Source organism: Chaetura pelagica, unplaced genomic scaffold (assembly GCF_000747805.2).
Source record: "Chaetura pelagica isolate M959 unplaced genomic scaffold, ChaPel_1.0 scaffold3, whole genome shotgun sequence".
NCBI classification, from domain to species: Eukaryota; Metazoa; Chordata; class Aves; order Apodiformes; family Apodidae; genus Chaetura; species Chaetura pelagica.
In genome coordinates this window covers 1,728,660-1,750,305 of record NW_009952974.1, presented here as the reverse complement: position 1 = coordinate 1,750,305, position 21,646 = coordinate 1,728,660, and the positions used below count along the sequence as shown (strand labels likewise).

Here is a 21,646-nt window from a genome sequence, read left to right as displayed (position 1 = left end):
GAACACTATTTTGCAGAAGAGAAGATTCTTAAGGAAGAAAGGCAAGGATGCTGTGAGTTTTTTCTTCTTTTTAATTGAAACTAAGTAGAACTATGAAATCAAAAGGCTTCTTTTTCTCTTGCCTGGAAAGAAAAAGAATCTCACAAAGGGGCTTACAGTAGTTTTGAAAGCAATCCAGAACAAAAGGTTCCAAGTGAAACAGAGTAATTATACTTCTATGGATCAGCATTTGGCTTCTGTTGAAGCCTGATCTGTAACTAGAATTGCTCAAGTTCCCCTGAGCAGAAGCCAAAGTTTTGTTTGCTTTGTTCTACAGATGGATTCTTATTAGCTCATTCTTTGGAAACAACCACAGCAGAAAGCAGCATTGCACTGGTGTTCATGCTCCCAAGATTGGAGGCTCTCCACCAGAACTGATGTGTCACATAACCGTCCACTATCTAAAACTGTCCATCTGTTTTCTATTCTCTCACCTCCTTTCTTCTAGTCATTACTAACAATTGCTGATTTTTTTCCTTGCTTTCACAGGTTTTTTCATCTTTCCTGTCTTTTTTGTGTACCTGCCCACCCCACAAATACCCCATCAGCTCTACGCTGCGGATCACTCATGTTCTTCACAGCACAGGATGTTACAAAAGCATCTCTCCAAATTGCTACTGCAATTCAGCACTGATGCAGGGGTCTGCCAGGCCTTGAAGATAACAGAAATTAAGGAGTTGTCAGAAGAAGGAGGGTTGTCCTAGTAACATCCTATTAGCAACACAAAGAGCAAGAAATGGAGCCAGTGTGTTATCAGACTGCAAAAAAATCATGCTGAAAGTTAAAAAAATCCCACTCAAACCAACAATAAAAATCTCCAAACAAATAAGCTGATATGGTGGACCAACAAGCTGTCAGTATTAAATCTCTGCTGGAAAAATTCCCCATTGCCTCACACATTCAACCTTCCTCTTCACGTGGAAGGGCAAGTTGTGCTTCCAGATGCTCTGCAGAGCTACTGATGGGGACAAACAGGCATCTGCAGATGACCTTAAAACTGATCAGTACCATGGTCACCCAGCTTTCTGCACTCCACTTTCTGGGGAGATCTCTGCAACAGGAGTCTAGAAGAGAACATTTTGCTGATAGTCACACAGATCCAAGTATCACAAGTGGTCACTGCACTAGGTTTTTGGGCTTGAGAGTCAGTTCTGTAGAACTGGAGTTTGAGGAAGCTGATTACAAACCCTGATGTCCTACCTATATATTTAAGAGGTCATTTAGGAGTTTGGCTCAAATAGGGGCGTAGTTACTGGTCAAGAGCATCCTTGGAATTTCTCAGTGCCTTTGAGAGTCTCAAATATTTGCCAAACACATGTAGAATCACCACAGATAAAGATCCTTGCTGGCCAAGGTATCATGGAAGATAATACCTACATTCCTGTACCTTGTTTGCTTTTTAAACCATATCACACATACACTTCTTTCCAACTTCTGAAAACTACTTGCAAACTTGCAAGCCCTCAGAACCTATATGATCTTACAAATTCTTATTCCACCACATAAAACTGTGTGCATCTTTCTAGGGCTTTGTAACAGGAATACAAATAGAGACAGAAGAATTTCAGTTTTCTAAAAAGAGCACCCCTATATTTCCACAAGGCCAATGCCAATGACCTGTCAACAGTGTGTATGTGCTGAAACTCCTTAATCTCTTTTGTCTTTTGCATCCTTTGCTGTTGTTGCAGTTCTCTCTTGCCTCTCATTTCTGTTAGCTCTCTTTCTGAAATGAGCTGTTCTTAGCCTGGCTTCTTACAGAAACACCATTCTGGAAAATTATGTAGCCAGCAGCAGCCTCTCACTAACTTTTTAACCACTTGGTATCAAGCAAAATTAATAAAAAGAAAAAAGTTTAATAAATACACTATCACGTTCAGTTACTGGAGGACATAGACTCAAGATGGCAACGCACTAACTTGAGTCACAGGATACCAGACCACTTGAGAGCTCTTCACTAATTCATTTCAGTTTTTGTCTCTTCTTCATCATTTATCCAGTGTCAAAATTATATATAAACCACTAAGAACAGATGCACAAATTAGCAACAATTGTTGAGGGATATAAATATAAGACAAGAGAAGTTAATCCAATCCCATCCAAAATTGTGCCCGCTTTACAGTTTCTGTAAGTGGGCTTTAAATAGTTTTGCAAAGTTCAATGCATTACAGAATAAAAAGTTTAACTGATTTTTTTTCTTCTCAGTCATTATAGTCTAAGGAGGAAGAAAAAGGTGGGATGATTTTAACAAGAACCTCTTAAAATGTTATATAAACTCAATGTTCTTAAAACCACTTTGCATGTTAACTACATGACAAAGTAGTTTGTTAAATGAAATGTAACCAAGTCTTTAAAAGAGAAAAGCAAGTCTGTACAAGTCAAGTCTTCATAAAATAAAGTTTTGGCCAGAGAAGACTCAATTTTTCTTGTCAAAGTTGTTCTGGAACAGAGGAGATTTGGGGTAGATTAGTTTAGCAAACATAATTTGATGCATTTTTAAATGATAAATTTGATACATTTGTTCTTTCTATCAGGCCAATCAGCAGTCAGGCTTATTATTTTTAAAATAGTTTTTTTTTTTTTAGTACTGTTGAAGAAAAAAGAAAATCCAAATAACCCTGATGAGTTAAAATACTGCTCTGTAGACTTCTTCAGGCACCTTCATTACTCTCTCCAAATTACTATTCACAGTGTTTCACCATTAAAACATCTAACACGCTTCAATCCATCACCCTGTGAACTTCACAGACCTTTGTGTAAACTCAGAATAGCAGGGTGTGAATTATACATCACAGCCCCTTCCTAATCGCTGTTGGCTTGCTGGTGGCTGCAGATCTGCAGTCACCTGGCACACAGCACTTTTTGGATGTTATCTTTATTACAGCACACATGTTTAACTAACATAACCAGTGGGGTGTCCTGTGGCCAGTTATTTGTCTGTTCTGCTCTTCAGAGGGTACAAGGCTCTCTCATGCCTCTGAAGACACCAGGAGTTCCCAGTAGGAACCAAGATCACAACATATTCCCAGTTCAAAAAGAAAGATCTGCAGTCTGATGGATGCTTAAACAAGTTAGCAGGTACTTGTTCTGCAGAAAGGGTGCTGTGCACATGCACAAAAAAGGAGATTTGATAAAATATATAAACCTGCTTGATCTCTGGCTTGAAAGACTTTGAGACTGAACCATTGACACACACATATTGAAAGGACAGAGTGATCCTGGGTTGAACACCTCCTCTAATATTAAAAGCCAGATTTATTGCACAGCTATGATGTCAAGCTCCGGTGTAACAATTTTTCTTTTCAAAACCAACAAAATGGTTAGGAAGAAACAGGAGATCAGTGGCAGTAAGAGCAGAGTAACTCACCTTCACCCATGGGTGAAACCTACTTTCACAATGCAGAAAAATCATTGCTATATTTAAAAAATAAATAAATATTGAATTTTCTGAAAAATTAAAAAGCCAAGATTCACTCTCTAGCCTGACATGGGTGAATTCCCAGGAGCTGGCTCTTGACAGGGAATCAGAAAAGTTCCCATGTAGGTAAAATTTACTGCTGTCATTTGGGGAAAGTCATGGGAAGGCTGATTTTTTCCTTCCTACTCATTTTTCTCAGCCTACTGCCTCAATCAGAATTTATGGCAATTAAATGCAGAAGGCCCCTGAACCCACATGAAACCCACACAGTTTCCCCCTACCTACCTACAAAAATAACCTACTGCTTGTGAGAATATGCCTTAAAAGAAGAAAAGGAGGTAGAGCTCTTGCTAAGACTTGATATTGAGAAATAACCAACTGACCCATGAACACATTTCAGGAGATCAAAGCTCATGGACTGATGAGGAGAGCAGTACCAGGAAGCAAAACACAGATAAAACTTGCTCTTGGGCTTCCTCCTCATCTTCAAACATAAACCATCAATTTTCAGTCTGTCTCTCCTCAAAAAAGGGAAGAAGGCAGGGATGGAGATCTTTCAATCTTTGAAAATATACACATAAGAACAGAGAGAAATTTATAGATGCATACTGTAGTTTTATTTATTAAAGATGGTAAAATTAATGGGTTTCTGCTTAACTGCAATAATGTCTCATGAAAAGGCATGAAAACAGAATTGGGATGAGCTCCTGAACAAAACCACCCCATTGGTAACTACCTCCAAAGGCAACCCTGTGTTTAACCCTGACTTGGGAGGATAAGTCTCATTATAAACCCATTTAGCATTTCAAAAGGCACTGTTAGCAAGCCAGAAAAAACAGCCTCATGCTTATATTCACCAAGAAGAACATACTACTAAGCAGCATATTGCTTTGGCAAGCCATGGCACTAATACATCCAGTTACAGCTATATCCTGGGAACCCTCCTACTAGCTGTGATCAGAGCTAAGCTTTGTACTAAGTCCTTTAGCAGCAAGAAACATTAAGACTAGATGTCCTGGGTCCAAGGACAGTGGGAGGAGGGAAGAAAAAGATGTTTACTTAGTTGAATTTTTCACAAAGTTCCTAGCACACTTACGTGGCACCTTGACTTCATAAGCAACTAATTAAGCATCTCAGTGCCTATAAGAGGAGAAGATTAAGCTGACACAGCTGGTCTGAATATCCTGACACTCAAAGTGCAACTATTTGGTAATTTTTAAGGGGAGAATTTCTGGTGTTAAAATATAATTAAATCAGAAAACTGGTAAAAAATGTTTTTCGTTTAGAAAGCTGAAAGGAAATGGACTGTTTCATTTCTGCAGATAGTTTAGTTCAAGTTGTCAAGATGTTTAAAAAACTCTGAGATCAGGTTAACATTCTTGAGTACACGATGCACATAAATTATGTGAAGGGGAGAAGAGAGGAAACTGTCACTTTCACCGTGCTTGGACACCAGCCCTAAAATAAGCTTCCTGAAACAGTTCATCAAAGGAATTTCAATAACAAAGCCAACCTTTATCCCCTCACAGAGGACTTCAAACCTCCTTTTTATAGCACAGAGATTACTATATTTGGCCAAGCCTAGATAGCATTAAAGCCATTATCACTGCAGTGAGATACTATAAATAGCAATAGTAATGTAAAACATTTTAAATTCTGCCCGGGAAGCATGAGAAATAAACAATATTATCTCTGCGTATCTTAAGGTTTGTCTATCAGACATAATCTCATTCATGATAATGTGAACTGATTTAGTTACATAATTCACCTTGTTGTTTATCCAAAATTACTCGCATAGTTTTGGGAACTCCTTTCCTGATTGCATTTGACAATAGACTTTATATTTAACACACACACACGTGGGGAAGGTCAAATCACACTGAGGATTTGTCAAAGATAATCCTCATTCAGTAAATCAAGATGGGAAATTGTTTCATTCGTGTTAAACGGCTCTGCTCATTTGCAATAAAAAAGAGTGTATTGACCCCAAACTTCTCCATCTTTATTTTGTCATCAACCTAAATTATTCAGAAGAACATAATCCTGAAACAAATTTTGCGGCCAAAAAATGTCAGGAAATTATATTTTCCTTGTGGAAAAATTAGTCTCTGAACTTTACTTTCCATAACAATAATCAGGAGATTATGAACTCATTCAGAGGAAGTCCTGATAAGGCTCTAAAGAGATTTGCTTTTACCCATTCTGGTTAGAAAGACCATTGTATTTTGCATCATCGTACCCCAAACAGAGAGATAAGCCCACCCTCTAAGAGAAGTGTAACACAGTAAGCAGTAACATGGCAGAACTGCCTCTCATTAAAGGATCATACCTGTGTTTTACAGACCTACTGCTGGCATCATTTTAAACTGACTTTTTTTTCTTTAAAAAAGGGGAAAAAAGCATGTAACCTTTATAAAAAGAAAAAAGAAGCATGTATCTTAAGTACCTGGTACCCAGTATCTGAAACTAAGAATATCAGAGCAAAACTGATAATTTACAAACTCCTCATTTTAAAACAGAAAAAAATGCTACACAGTAACTTCAATAATTTTAGAATAACATTTTTTTGCTGGCAGAATGCTTTGGTTGTTTTTTTTTTAATTAAAATCAGAGGTGGTCCCAAAAGCCCAGACCAAATCATCCCTGAAAATTGTAATATTTAATTTTGTCTGGAACAGAATCTAGTAAACTACTTCTCCCACACAAATCATCAAACTAGACAAAGTGCAAGAGGCTGCAGTTCCTGCGCCTCCTGAGCTCAAAAGGACAGAGTTAAACCCAGCTGGATGGAAACCTCCAGTGTCAGTGAGGCTCATTATTTCCACCTTGATTGTGAAACTGGTGAGCCACCTCACCCTGAAGATCCAGTAAAAATTAAGATTTCATGCTCCAGGCATTACGATGGCAGTGAAGTTATAAATCAATATCTTATGCAAATTCCCATCCATTACACTTTAATTAGTAATCTTTTTTTTAAAAATGAATTCAGGAGGGCAGTAATAAAGTCACTAGACACAGCTGATGGAGGAGGAAAACATGCACCTCTGTGCAGTCACAGAGACCTTACCACTTCTATGAACTGCAAAGGAAATAAATGCTCCCGTTTATAAATCACCAACAGGAAGCCAGATTCAATGGCTGGGCACAGAACTATTGCATCGACTTCACATACTTCTCTATTGACTTGACACAATAACCTTTAGCTCATAGAAACTCAAATCTTGTGACATTTTTGAATAGTGACAAAAACAAAACAAAATTGCTTGGAGCATTCTCATCAGAAAAGCCTCCCTGTGGGCATATCCCCATGAAAAGTGAAGACCATGCTGGCTTTTGTTCAGCCAGTTCATTAATCCACACCATTGAGATGTGACCCCCCACTACCAGGGTATTTCTGTGTGCATGTAAGTGCTTGAAAATCATCTGCAGCCGTTCCCACTAGAGGTGGTTTCAGTACACCCAGGCAAGAGCAAAGGCTCCATGTTGAACTCCCAGAGTGAAACGAGTAATTTGTTCCAAATCATGTTTCCTTTTCTCAATATTCATACTTAGTTATTCATTTGCCTAAAGTACACGAAGTTGAGGTGCTTCTAAGTTACCTTCTATTTGCTCTCAGACCATATACTATTTTATTTCTATTTCTTATCTCCCTTTTCCAGCCTCTTCCATTATCTCAGTGGGATTTGATTTAGGACCTCCTAAGTGCAGAAAACAAAGTCCATACTTTGAGGAAGATATAATTTAAGTTGTTTCCTCTTGCAAGATCCTTTGAGACCTCAATCTCCTCAGCACCTGCAAGGGCTTGATTCCTAAATACTCATTACCATGAGGAACCCAGTTAAAATGACTTTTAAACTGCAGAAGACAATCTGTTCTGGAATGTTTATATTATTGAATTAACACACAACATGGGAAAATTAAATGTTTGCAAACTTCCTGTTAGCTACCCAGGTCCAAGAAACTCAAGTGTTGCACATACCCATGTATGTATTTATGTTACATTTGCATGTTACTTCAGAGCCATAACTGAGCATCAAAGCAAACAGTTTTTTCTTCCCATACTCTGGGATTGTGTTTAATTTGTTGTTTTATCTCCTTGTCTCCATACCAGCCATTATCTTTGGACTATTTTTTCCAATCATAATTGTTCCATCAGATTGCCCTTTCACCTTAGAATTGTTAATTTGTAAATTTAGTTTATTACTGTTTATTTAGTTTTTGTCTATTTAGTGACATAGTTAAAATATCAGATAATCCTAAATAGATAATCACCTTTACTAAAATTTGACTGTACTGAACAACTTTCAAACCTGCAAATAATGGCATGTGGAAACTGATGTGAAGGACTATCATACCATACTTACTAGTCTCATGTTATATTTAACAAATTACATGCAGTTTGAGTGTCAGGCTGACATTTGAGTACTGGAAAAAAGTAATTTCTCCATTAAGAAAATTCAGAAATGGCACCTATCACAAGAAATTTACATACCTTCTTGGACAAGCTCAGTGCTATTAAGAAAAAAATTAATTTACAGACAAAACCTAATCTAAACTACTATAGCACATACTCTGTTGAGGGCATTTTGGATGGCCTCCTCGCACCTCAATCACCATATGTATATTATTTATTTTTCATCACTGAACCATTGTTGTATTTTATATCTGATACATTTTTTATCTTCAGTATTACTAGTGAATCTTTATCTGCTTACTAAGTAAAAAAAATATGAAAGGCTGAACTGAAGTCCATCCAAGCCAGTACACAGACTTGCCCATATTTCCGTGAGTTTTATATCAGACTCTACATTCTAAAACGAGCAACTTCCCAACCAGTTTTCTACTTGTAAATTACCTCTCTCTGCTACCCTCAGTGTTACGGAAATCTTGTCAAATTCTTCAGATTTTCATTTGAATTTCACTGCATCATTTATTGGAGATTATGCAGGGTGCATTATATGTAAGATAATCCACTTTTAATTTGTTGAGCAAGTGTCAGAAAATAAAATTTACCAACATACTTAGATCTCTATAAGAGTGAAGGTTATGCAAGCAGTTTACAGGAAAATTTCTAGTTGGAAGGGGAGACTGACAGGGGGAAAAGGGAAGTTCTCTGTCCACAGTCTCCGTGTCTCAAGTATTTCTAGACTAAGAGAGCTGTTAAACAGTTTCAGGACCTGGCTTAGCAGAGACATAAATGATCCCCAGAGAGGTCAGGTAAAATAGGAGAGGTAAAATGCATCATGAAAAGTTAAATTTAACTTTCCAACTACAGTCCATAAAAATAGCAAGCAACGAAAGTACTGCTTTATTGTCTCTTCACTGGGAAGTGGACAGTTCAGAAGCTCATGGGCTGGACTATCCCAGCAAAATGGACTGAATTTGATTTTCATGGCTTGCCAAAGACTGGATATCAACTTTTTCCTGCCCATTCCCCTAGAATAAGGAGCACCATATTGCTAGGTGACTCAAGCAGGTTCCAAGGGATGTTACTAATGGACCCCCTGCTTGAAATTCCAAAACTGGCAGAGACTACTCTAGGTGATCTTAACCTCAGCTGGGCTCTGCAATTCACCCTGTGGAAAGCATTGCCCATCCTTAACTTGCATCTCATCATGGCATATCAGAAGGGTGCTTCTACCTGTCAACAAAATAACTAAACCCATGTTCTCAAAACCACTGAGATTCACCCCCAGCAATGAAAAAAACAATAAAAATCTAAGGAAAGAGATCAGCCAAAGTTGCTTCTTGAAGGAAGACATTGCAGGAATGTGGCAATCCTCCTCCTGTCCTATAAACAAAATTTTAATGGTGACACTTCAGAGTCATTACTCTTATTTTGGATTATGTGTCACCATCACCTTCATCCCTGGGTGTTAAGTGCCAAGCACTGGGAGGGTGCCTTCTCCCCAGCAGCTTGGAGATGGGCTCCTGTTCTTACCTGACATTGTCATGCTTCTGGATGTAGATCTTATGAAACATCATATCTTCCTGTTTGGCATTAATGTCAGCTTTCATCTCCATGGCAACATGTCGAGGAAGTACAGAGAGCAGGAGACGCTCCTGTGGAGTCAGACAGATGAACCAATTAAAACACCTGCTGCCCAGTTAACAAATACCCTTTGTTTCTTACTAGGGAAAAATGAGTCATCAGTTTGGTGAGAGATTAGTACAACCAAGAGAAACGGTCTCCATAAACCCAACAGCTGATCCCCTAACAAGTCATATACAATTCTGTCCCAACACTACAATGAGAACACCATGATTTTAGGAGAAAAAAACCCCATGTGTTTTCATGGCAGCTGTACTGGACTTGTGATTCATGGTTGCCAATTCTTGCAAGTGAAAGAGCCACAAAACTCAAAAAGTGCCTGTGCACCATCCTAAGAAGGTCTCTGATAAATGATACAGTCTGACTTGCCCACACAGTCTCTCCACACCACCATGAAGTTCTCCTTCACATAACACCAGAAGACTGATACCCCAACACCCTTGGGCACCATTTAAAATTCCTTCCTTTCCTGTCTCGTCATCTAAGCACATTCCTCCAACAGGCACAAACCTGTTTTTAGCAGCTAAAGAGTCAAAAGGAATGTCCTGATAAAACTAGTGCGAATAGTTAGCCCAGCAATGCAGTATTTTACTTCTACACTTAAACCTGCTATTAGTGTCCAATTGCATTAAGACCTGTAAATCCACCCACTCACCTACAAGAGCATTTTCAATAACCACCTCCATCCTCAACAAATCATGACCTTCCATCCTCACTTGGCATTTTAATTTACAGGTAATAGCTTTAGTGTGACTTCCATAACATTATTTGTAAGCTGCTCCATATAAAGTTTTGCATGCCAGGCAAAAATTAGTTACATGACAAAATGATGACTTTCTGGTAATTTTCCTAAAAACTCACACAAAAGCCTGTGCTTGTTATTATTCTAAATTTGGTGGTAATTTCATGCAGAAGCTATAGAATTTAAATCTGCATGTAATTTATGCCTCAGGGATGCATCTGTATCTTTCAGGAATCCCACCTGAGAAATTCTGCCCAGACCTTTTTATTCCCACTCACACCCCTCACAGCTCAAAATAAGTTTTTGCTATGGTCGAAGAAGGTGGGGAACGTTTCCTTTGGGATCAGTTATCTCCACTGTGGTCTAAGTAGCAAGCAGCACTCTGGAATAGCCAAAGAATCCCAAAAGCTTGTGCCACTTTCATCTTTATCATTTTTCTTTACTTGCAGTGAGCAGAGGGAAGAAAAGTGCCCTCCTTCCTGGCAACGTAGACACAATGTGGTGTAAACAAAGGTCTCCGATCTTACCTAACAACTCATTAATTCTCAACACTACAGGGAACAGTAGGGCTAAAACACAATTCTGACTCAGAGGGGTCAACAATCCTGTACTAACTACTCACGTCACCAAAGCCTGTAGACACATTCCCGGTTTCTAATTCCTAGTTCTAACTGTAAGTTGCCCATTTATTTCTTCCTCTAAGGAAAGAGAAGTTCTTTGGGGGAACCAGAGGAAGATAAACTCTGTGGAAATGTGCTCAGCATGCACTAAGACATTTTATTGTCTGCAGCACTGCCCAGTATTTCCTTTTTTCCCCCATTCAATGTGTACCTTAAAAAGATTGATTCTTGCCTCTGCTCCCTGAAGAGGTAGTAATAACACCAAAAAAATGTGTTGAAGGGATTTCTATATCCTCTGCTCAAAACTGCAGCACACGATACTTGTTTAAAGTACCCTCACCTTCACTAGCATCCTGCAGGTGCTAACAGTTACATACCCCCTTTTTTTTTTTTTTTTTAAGATCATGAAACATGTCCTCAGGCTTCTGTCAGCTATTAGCATACTCCTTGAGTGCAAAAGCACAACATATTTGCATGCTTTCCAGAGTAACTGGTGTATACGCTGCTGTCATTTGCATATTATAATAGGCATCCTTGAATGTGTGAAAGCTGCTATTTTACGTGTGATTTTGAATATCCTCTAAATATGTGTGATTTTACATATCCTCTAAATAACTCGGAGCTTAATGGGAAGTTCAGGGGCACCCACGGGTTTGGAACATTCCCAGTGGGTGCACAAGTGTGGAGGAATTTATATATATATTTTTTTACTTGCTTGCAAATTAGGAACATGTTCAGGGGACTTTGTTTCTCTTGCTAGTAGTTCAGGAAATTTTAATGTACATTTCTGGGTAACTTTTGCTTGAGAACCCCCACCCCTGCTCTTCTTGACATGCTAGGAACTTGCCAGATTAAATCACCAATATTTTCAAGACATTTGAGATCTCCAGGTTACAAACTAGCACGGCTCTAAACTACCACCAACTGGGGAATAAGGTAGACTCATCAAGTGAAACTAACTCATGTAGCACAACATCCCTTCATGTAGCAATTAATTAGGAAGTTAAGGCATGTTATAGAGTTGGGCATTATGTTTATTCTGTTTCTTGGGAGCACTATGATCACTGAAAATAACCTTAGAGACTAACAGGAGCAGGCTGTAAAAAGTGCCTTTGCAGAGCACAAGCTATACTAAAAGATCTTCAAACCAACAAAATCACTATGTTTTATTCCAAATGGAGCACAAAAATTAAAGTTTTCACTAGAGCACAATTTTCATTTTGTTATAATGACTAGAAAGCACTGTAAAATCCCTTATTATGCACCAGTGAGGTGACTGATACTGCTATTTCACAAGTGTAACAAGGTAAAAGTCTGACCTGATAAAAAAGCAAGAGCAAATTCACATTTAAATCTCCCTTAAAAATAAGATGCAATTCCACTGAATTATACATTAAACAGGTGCATCACAAGGAGCACTAGTCTCTGGAACAGGCACAGTTGAAGAACTACAATATAGATCTCCTCTGTTTACATATGTACCCATTGATGTATGTGGGCACACACATCCCTACAACTCTATACTACATAGGATTTTTAACTATTTTTGCCATAGTCTGCCAAGATGACCTTAAAGCACGACAAATATTTAGTGTCTCATGACTATCCATTTGTCCTTGTGTTTAATAACCGTCATTCTTCACCACAAGTGAGGAGAAAGAGGAGGAGAGAACAACAGTCCTGAAAAATCCATCTCTTACTCAAATCCAAATGTGGGCTGACCGGCCCTTATTTGTGTCTGCTGTCACCTCAAGAATACTTCAATGCATTATGCACAGGGTTGCATCTGAACTGAACCTGGAGATCAATGTCAGTGCAGCCTGTGGCAGCAAATAAGCTTATTAGGAATGTTCAGCTGCCAGGACACACAGTTACTGCTGGAAATACTGGAGGGTACTTCTAAATAACTGGCTTTGACCCATGTTTTTCTGATGTCCTGGCTTTTTTCTGTGTGGTACAATACTTTCTGGGGTGGAGGAGAAGAAAAAGGCATAAAGCATTTGTAAGGACTTTTTTCATTAACTACTTCTGACACAGAAGCTCCTAAAGCCAGAATTGCACAAGCATTTGAGCCATGCTGCTAAGGCAGTCCCTCAGCAGGGAGGACAGAGCTGTCAACAGTAAGGAAAATAAGGTATCCTCTTGTCTCAACCCTTTCTTCCATTTCAAAGTGTGGAAGGAGGAGCAGCTGCTTGCTTTGTCTTTCTGAGACTACATTAGTTACGAAGGAAAGAGAAGCCTTGAGTGTGAATCTCGTTTTCATACCTATTCTAACAAAATGAAGCACTTGCACACATTCTTTCACAATAAGGGTTAAACAGCAAGTGTGGCAGCCAGGAGTACCTCATGAAACACTGCCAAAAGACAAATCCATAGATGCAGATGTGCTGAGACATGAGGGGAAATAAAGCTGTGTTGCCACAGAGATACAAAGACTCTCCAGTTGATTCATTCCCCTGACCTCTTCCCCAAAGGCACAACTCAGCTCTGAGATTTCTCCCTAGGGAAGAGTGGAAGCCCCATTTCATGATTCATTTCAAATTGAACTGGACAGACCACTATGAGATGTACTGCAAGGTAGAGATATCTGTTAGCAAAGGAATAGTCAAGCTGCCCCAAAAGGTCTTTTGTTTTTAATTCTGTGGACACAAGAGATTTGTTGTGAGAGAACCTGGAAATTAATTAGATGAGTGGACACATTCAATGTCCTCAGTGACCAGGCTGCATGTTGGCAGCAACAGGTCTTTTTATAGTGAAAAAAACATCAAAGTTGGTGATAGAACTTACTTTTTGAACAAATACAATTCACTTGAGGGCTATAAGGTATACAGAGCTATATAAATAGGTAGGAACCTTTAGGAAAGGCAGGAAGATGACCCACTTTGGAGGTACTAGGCAGTATGTCCTGTGGCCCACTTTTTACCTTTCACTTCTGAAACCTGCCTTACAACTACCTGTTGGCAGTGGCTTTGCTGACACACCATGGCTTGGCCTTACAAAGAGGGTCAATCTGAAGCTTGTGTATTGCATCTGTATTCAACACATGCTTGAATGCTGGGTGCAAAAAAACCCCATGAAGACGCTCTACATACTGTGCAATTTTAATCTGCAGACCACAGACCACAGAATTTGTTGATGTGTTTGGAGAAATCTGCCAGGATATTGGGGAAGAAATACTCCCCTGAGCTTCCTTTCAAACCTTTAAACATCCTGCCCTCTACCATCAGCTTATTCTTGCTTGGATTAGTCAAGAAGGAAGAGGCCTGCAAATCCCATCCTACAGGAACAATTTGCATGCTATTTCTGCGTCAGCAATTTTATTTTTTATTTCCCATTGTGCTCTTACCTGCTGCTGGTTTTCCCTTTGAGAATGCAGCCTGGCTTGTATGCATTCCCTGGTCTCCTGGAAAGCCTGTCTTTGGGACACCTCTGCTGGGTAGTGGGTACACACGCCTACAATGTTTGTGCAGGAGAAGATGAGAACATTGGAGACCAGCTGCAACAAAAGGAAAAGAAGAGAAAAATACCCCATTACACTTTGGAAACCTGCCATCAGTAACACAGCACCAGCCAGAGCCCAACCCCTTCCATGACTTTTTAATCCAAGCCTTGCTTAAACCTCAAGATCTTAATTCCAGTGTATTTTCCTCTCTAGTCTTTAAAATATAAAACTTCCATATACGGCCTCAAATACATTTTCCTAGCTCTGTGTACTACTTCACTGCTAAAAAATACAGTTCCACTTGTAATTCTGTAATCTTTTGGTAATCCAGTATCTTGGAACTAATGTGAAAATATCTATCTAAAAATGCATCATTGCTTTGTCAGCTAAGACTCATGCAGACAGATCTGACAGAGGACCACAAATATTTCCATGTTTGTGTACCTACATATCTGGCTTAAAAACATCTCAAAGATACGTGGAACCATTATTTTGAAATAGTGCTTAAAATACCAAAGGGAAATTGTTGGTATTCAAAAGGTTTAAGATAAACTAAACCAGTTTTTAAAATCTAGTTCCAACTAAAAAAAATTATGTTACTAGATTAAAAAAAATGTTATTTACATTTCTGTGGACATAGAGTTTTAAATCTGCAACATATTTAGACTGGACAAGCACAATGGAAAGCTACATTGCTCTTCTGCTTCCACATGGATTATGTTTTGTAAGGAAGCTGTCACATAACTTTTGCTGAAAAATAGTGTCACAATCCTTTATTTCCCAACTATTTTTTAATAAAAAGGGAAAAAAACCCCCCAACCCAACATGCTCATTGGTGGCGTTTGGTTTATGCAAAATGCTCAAAACCACTTTTGATGGTATCATGTAAACATTTCCCTTGACAGAGGTCAGTCACAGTATAACTTTTTAGAGTTTCACAAGCTGTACTGGATCTGCCTTTGAGGACAGACTTACTTGAAACACTTCATCTCTTCTAGAGGGAAAGACTGTCAAACATGCAAGATTCTTAAACATAGTGATCTTTGGTCTCTGTTGCCCAATGAGTCCAAATATACGCTTTGCCTTTACTACTTTTTTTACTGCAGAATAAAACCAGTAATTTCCAGACCAGCCTATTCCCTAAAAATACAGGGCCAGACTCTAAAGGGCAAGCACTGAGCTCACAGGGGTGCTCAAGACCAACCTGGTCACTGCAGAGGAGAGAAGAGCTGCCCTCATGTCAAACATGCACCCATATCCCAAAGAGTAACAACCTCTCCAAGAAATCACACTGGGATTACTCTAACTCTTTGACTTACAGCCATGTGTTGTAACAATTATTTTGTTAACAACTCTGCCTTGGAACAGGATTTAGGCAGAAACCCCTCATCTTTCAGTTCAAAATAAGCAATAACTTAAGCCAGAGACAGCTGAGGGACTTTTCTCTGTGGACCACTGCCAGTTAATAGCAATATGCCAACTTCTGAAGCTCCCTGCATCCAAGTGCTGCATTTTGGGCCACATCCCAGTAGTGAGTTCCCACACTTATATATCATCCTATGGTACAATAATCTGCACATTATAGACACCCACTGGTGACTATCATCAATGCCAGCTATACGAATTTGCAGATAACTGGTTTCCAAGAAGGAAACTATTCCTTTCCCCTACGGATTACTCCCTCCATCCACTGAGTCCACACTTCACACAGAGATAGGGCTATTGAAGGTGCAGGTCATACACATGAACATGAAACAAGCCTTGATCCTAAACTCACACATTCTCTTCACTATTACATTCTCATTCAGCTTCCTAAGGCTTTCCCAGATCCAAGGTCCTCTATCTCCCCCCCAGCTAATCAAACACCAGACAACTTAAAGCCAGATCCTGCTCAGTTTACCCTAACCCAGCGCTGCATCAAATGGACATTTAAAGGTATTGATAATGATAATTCTTAAGGATGAAAAATCCTCCCATAGTATGTAAAAAAGCAAAACACCAGTGCTTATTATAATAAAGAAACAGCTTAAAAATTAAGCAGAAATAGGGCTTTTCAAGGAGTTATTCTGATTCTTGCTTCATGGATGCACTGATTGTGACTCAACACAACACCTCTACAAGTTCAATGGAGTTACTATAGGCTCAAAGGGGTTAACACTAAAAAGCATCTTTTGCATGGCTGGATTACAGCAAGGCTCCTAAATCCTCTCTATTGGAGCTACTCAGTTGTGCATCAAGTGGAAAATTTATCAGGATACATAAAACAGCAGAAATACACATCATATATCTGGAATGGATAACACAGCAGATTTTAAGGAAATGTGCAGTTTCTTGTTTAATCCCAAGACTCAGAAACTTTACTTCACTTATAGCCAAAGCACAAATCCAAAACAAACTCCCCAAAACAGTGACTCAACCCTCGCACCAAGAACAGGACACAACACGGGGTTTAGACGGCAGGCAACATATCAGTAGTTAATCAAGTGGAAAGGAGGAAGACCTCAGCCCTGAAAACCAGCTCTTTTTGGGTACATCTCAGTGACAACAAAAAGTCCCCGCAGTGGGACCCACCCACGAAGATACTGTTGTCATGATGATGCCTTGAACAGCCAAGCTGTACAGTTCAAGGCATGCAATTCATATTATGCATTGAGATCAATGTTGTCAAAGGAGAGTATAAAAAACATCACCAGACTTGACATTTTTTGGTGACATTTGTGGAACACAACACAGTTTTAGTTTTCAGCACTCACTGATGTCATTTTACACACACCCAAGGGACTTCACAGACTGATTTACAAGACAGACTCAGATGACCAAGCTTCATCAAGTAGGATTAAAAACGAAAATGCAATGCAGTTTTTAAGTAGTAGGGAATAGACATCTGTATTTATTCTGTAAGACAGAACATAATTTAATTGACCCTGTTGCATCTTTACAACACTCTGAAACACAAGGGGAAAAATTATACTGTTGAAAGTACCAAAGATCTGCAGAGATTTAAAACTGAAGCTCCTACTATTTTCAGCAACAGTTGTTATGAGAGCAAGAGCATTCTGCTTAATATGTGCTCACAATAATTTTCTTTACAGGTGTTTTAAAATAAATTAAAGCAGAAAAAAAAAAGCTTTCTAGTCTCATTTATTTTTTTCACAGTCCTCTGTCTTAATAAAATAATTTTATATCCTGGTTTCCAAATGGTACTACTTGCTTATCAGCTTCCTTGCCATTTTGCTATGGTAACCAGCTTCAGTCCCAGGAGGAAAGGGATGATGCAGATATTAAAAAACTGATTCCCTAAGCTCTGTGGCCTGAAAAGTAAAAACATTATTATGGCAACTATTTCAGACAATCTTCCCCTGGCTAGCTAGAGATTTAGGTAAAGAATCATAGTATGGTTTGGGTAGAAAAGGTCCTTAAAGATCATCTAGTCCAACCCCTCTGCCATAAGCAGAGACACCTCCCACTAGACCAGGTTGCTCAAAGCTCCATCCAACCTGGCCCTGAATACTTTCAGAAATGGGGCATCTACAGCTTCTCTGGGCAACCTCTTCCAGTGTCTCACCACCCTCAGACTGAAGAATTTCTTCCCCATGTCTGATCTAAATCTACCCTCATTCAGTTTTAAACCATTCTCCCTTGCCCTGTCACTCCATGCCCTTGTGAAAAGCCCTTCCTCAGCTTTCCTGTAGCCCCTTCAGGTACTGGAAGGCTGCTTTGAGGTCTCCCCAGAGCCTTCTCTTCTCCAGACTGAACAACCCCAACCTTCTCAGCCTGTCTTCATAAGAGAGGTGCTCCAACCCTCTGATCACCTTCATGGCCTTCCTGTGGATCTCTCCAACAGCTCCATGTCCTTCCTCTCCTGGGGGCTATGAAATTGGACAAAGTACTCTAGGTCAGGTACCACTAGAGTGAAACAGGGGGGGAGAATCACCTTCCTTGACCTGCTGGCCACGCTTCTTCTGATGCAGCCCAGGACACAGTTGGTTTCTGGTCTGTAAGTGCACATTGCCGACTCATGTCGAGTATTTCAACAACCAACACCCCCAAGTCCTTCTCCTCAGGGCTGTCCTCAACCCATTCTCTGTCCAGCCTGTATTTGCACTCGAGATTGCCCTGACCCATGTGCAGGACCTTGCACTTGGTGTTGTTGAACTTGTTTACTCCTACAGCATCTGCATGTGGCAGAGAAATTATCCTTGTTACCAAGGGAGAATTCTTTAAAGGTAATTCAGTATGTAAGGACATGTATGTACCACAAGGGGTTTTCGAAAAACACAGCGACTTCTTAGTTCCATTAAAATAATAAATACCTCAATCTCAGACAACAAAGCAGACCAGACAGTTTGTAGTCATTCTGATTTTATCACACAGAGCACTGCAATGCTTCTGTTGAATCTCCAGCAGGAAACTGTTTTTCCCTTGATGAGTGAAGGAAAATAAGAAAGAGACGGAAACAGTTCAAATCCACGTGTTCTAAGAGTTATGAAAACCTGGTATTACAAAATCAAAATTGAGAGCTAAATTTGGCCAGATGCTTTTGTCACAAAAATTGGTGTTTTTTAGTGTTTCAAGCCAGGCTGAGGAAGAACTGGGATGGCTCGGTGACCAGGGGAGAGCCTCCAGAACCACCACAGGCAGAAGTATCAGCTTGCATCAATATTGCTACACTTTTCCCTGCTGCATTTCTATTCGATTATTCCTCACACACCAGATGCTATTCAATATGTAATCACGAGACAACAACATGCTTACGAGGGATAGCACTGAGATAAATTTTGTTAGTTACCTACCTCTGCCAGAGCAAACAAGGCTGACTACTTACATGAGCAGGTGGGATATATTCCTTGAAATATCATTGCTTATTACAAAAATCAGAGCTGTTGTTTTTTGCCAAGTTATTCTGTTTTGGCACAATTCTCTTGCCAAAGCTCAGGTTTATTTCTGTTCTGAGATCATGACACTAGTCTATTCCTTGTTTGTTTCTAACAGCATTAAGTAGTATTTTTTTCTATTTATTTTTCATTGAAATTAAGGTATTGTTTTGGTATTTTCATAAAATCCCATTTTGAAAAAAACTACATTTTACACTTCTACTGTGGGGCAGTAAAACTGTCCCAAGGAGAAGGAAAGCACACACATGGAAATTAAAATGTAAGAACAAAAATATGATGGACTACAAAAGCTCTAGATATCCAAGATATTTCTACAGCACTTACGCATGCAATCTTGAATTGGAAGAACAGTTAAATTCTAAAGATAAAAAGCACAAACATGAAAAAAAGTTGTTGTGACAAGGTATAGCTGGTGCAGGCTTTTAAACACTTTCCATGAAGAGCAAATAACTCTCTACTGCCTCTTTATATACTACTATCTAATAAAACAATTGGAGCAGCTACAGAGCCAAAGGCATAATGAAAATTAAAATGAAAAACAACATCAGCTGGCTCCAAGATCAAATTACTCATGTATTTGTGATATATATACAACATCTTTCATTTCACAGAGCTACAACTAGCACTAACATAGTGAAAACTTATAGATTACACGAGAAAGATAATTAAACAGTTCAAGTCCTATGGTATTCCTCCAGTGTTTGGCCAGTAAAGAACAGGGTAAATACTTTTATTTAGTCTTAGGTGGGGGGGAGAAGATGGGCTGTCCTCCACACTAGCGAACAAATAGGGAGGAGGATTTTTAATTTAAATGTGGCAAGTAGTTTTACTGAATACTTGAAACAACTGCAACAACAAAAGATTACATCAATGCACCAGAGACAAAGAACAAATTTTTATGACGCTGTTGTATGGTGCCTTCCCTCTGTGTGCTGCTGCCCCTGTGTAGCAACCACTTACTTGGATCTCCAGCAGAACAGAAAACTGGTCATAGTCACTATCTATCCAAGACTGTTCTAAGTGCACTTTATGCACATGAGTAGAGCTACCGATGTCAGCTCTGAAAATTTTAATGTTTTGCTCATAGTATAATTTAGCAACCCCGAAGTAGCAGAATTTATTAGAAAGTGATGCTCTGCAGAAAATCTCTTCAGTTGACACTGAGAACAAAAAATTTCTTTGCAGAAGTACTTGTGAAACGTTTTTGCATATTCATCTCTTTGGGAAGCCTACATGGAACTAAAGCTATTTACTTCAATCTTTCAGCTAGATTCTACATTCAGAGTAAAGTTACTTGCTGAAGTAAAGAAGCAGTGATATTTTAGCTGAAAACACTAGAAGACCCCTTATGCCACTAGTGAACATCTCCATTCAAGACTTACAGTCAATTAAAACATAATACTGAAGCTAACCCTTTGGTGTATTTGAGTGACCACCTCACCTTTACAGCCCCACTATATGATGATCTCTTAGATGTGATTCTTTTTCTGCCAGAGGAAAGCTAGACAAGTATTTTGCCTCTTTCCTCCTTTAGAACTTTTTTTTTTTTTTTTAAATCTAATTTACCTTCTAAACACATAGTTTCAGGTAGGAACATAATACACCATAATAGAGAAAAAATTTAAGACTTTTATATTTTTCAATTATTCCAATTGTTTCAGGGGACATAAAAAAGTTTGATGCTTAATTTAAATGCCTCACACCTTATTCTATACAACATTTTAATGAATTGACTGATTGGTGTAATTGCAAATCTTCCATTCATTCTTTGCCACCAATATTTTCTTATTGTCCTACAGAATATAGGATTTATGACTTGGGATTATTTTTTACAATTAAAACCTTAAATTCCTGAATTTGTTAAAGAATAAAACATTACCAACACAGATGTATTTTAAATAATCATCTCAAGATGCAACATTCCTACATCAAACTGATAAATTCCCCATTCATTTTCTATTAATTTTTCTGCTGGGATTTCAGTGAGATCCTATTTTCTCTGGTTATTGAGTGATAAGATTAAGAAAAGAGGAATATACTGTCCTGACCAAATCTTGATGTAACAACCACTAAAAGCAGTATTTCTATGTCTAAATTTTCCTGGAACTTGATTACAATCCCAGCAAAGCATCCTCTGCATGGTGGCACAGCCTGGTGGGAAGAGGCGCTGTCCCTTGCTAGCAATAAAATAGTCAGGAAGGAGATTCCTGAGTTCTATCTTCCATCCTCACTGAATCTCCATGGCAACCAAGTTTCTGTGCAACTTCACACTTAACATAAATTACAAGCTACAAATCAGCACTTGTTTTCAAGCGAGGATCCTTAATGGTGACCTGGATGAAGCAAGCTGACAGCCCACAGCTAAGCAGGTGAGACAGATGCCTGGGGATCTGCCACTCCAGGGAAACATCCAGTGGCCAGTTGCAAGAGTGAGATCTTGA

The 21,646-nt window shown here is 39.0% G+C and overlaps 1 protein-coding gene across 1 annotated transcript in view; it reads right to left on the bottom strand.

Annotated features, from left to right (window-relative positions):
• Positions 1–21,646, bottom strand: part of ADCY5 (adenylate cyclase 5) — a 218,148-nt gene that overhangs the window by 69,831 nt on the left and 126,671 nt on the right. Inside the window, 2 exon segments of the mRNA XM_009996221.1 lie at positions 9,396–9,517; positions 14,215–14,364. Of these exon segments, the coding sequence (XP_009994523.1) occupies positions 9,396–9,517; positions 14,215–14,364 (272 nt within the window).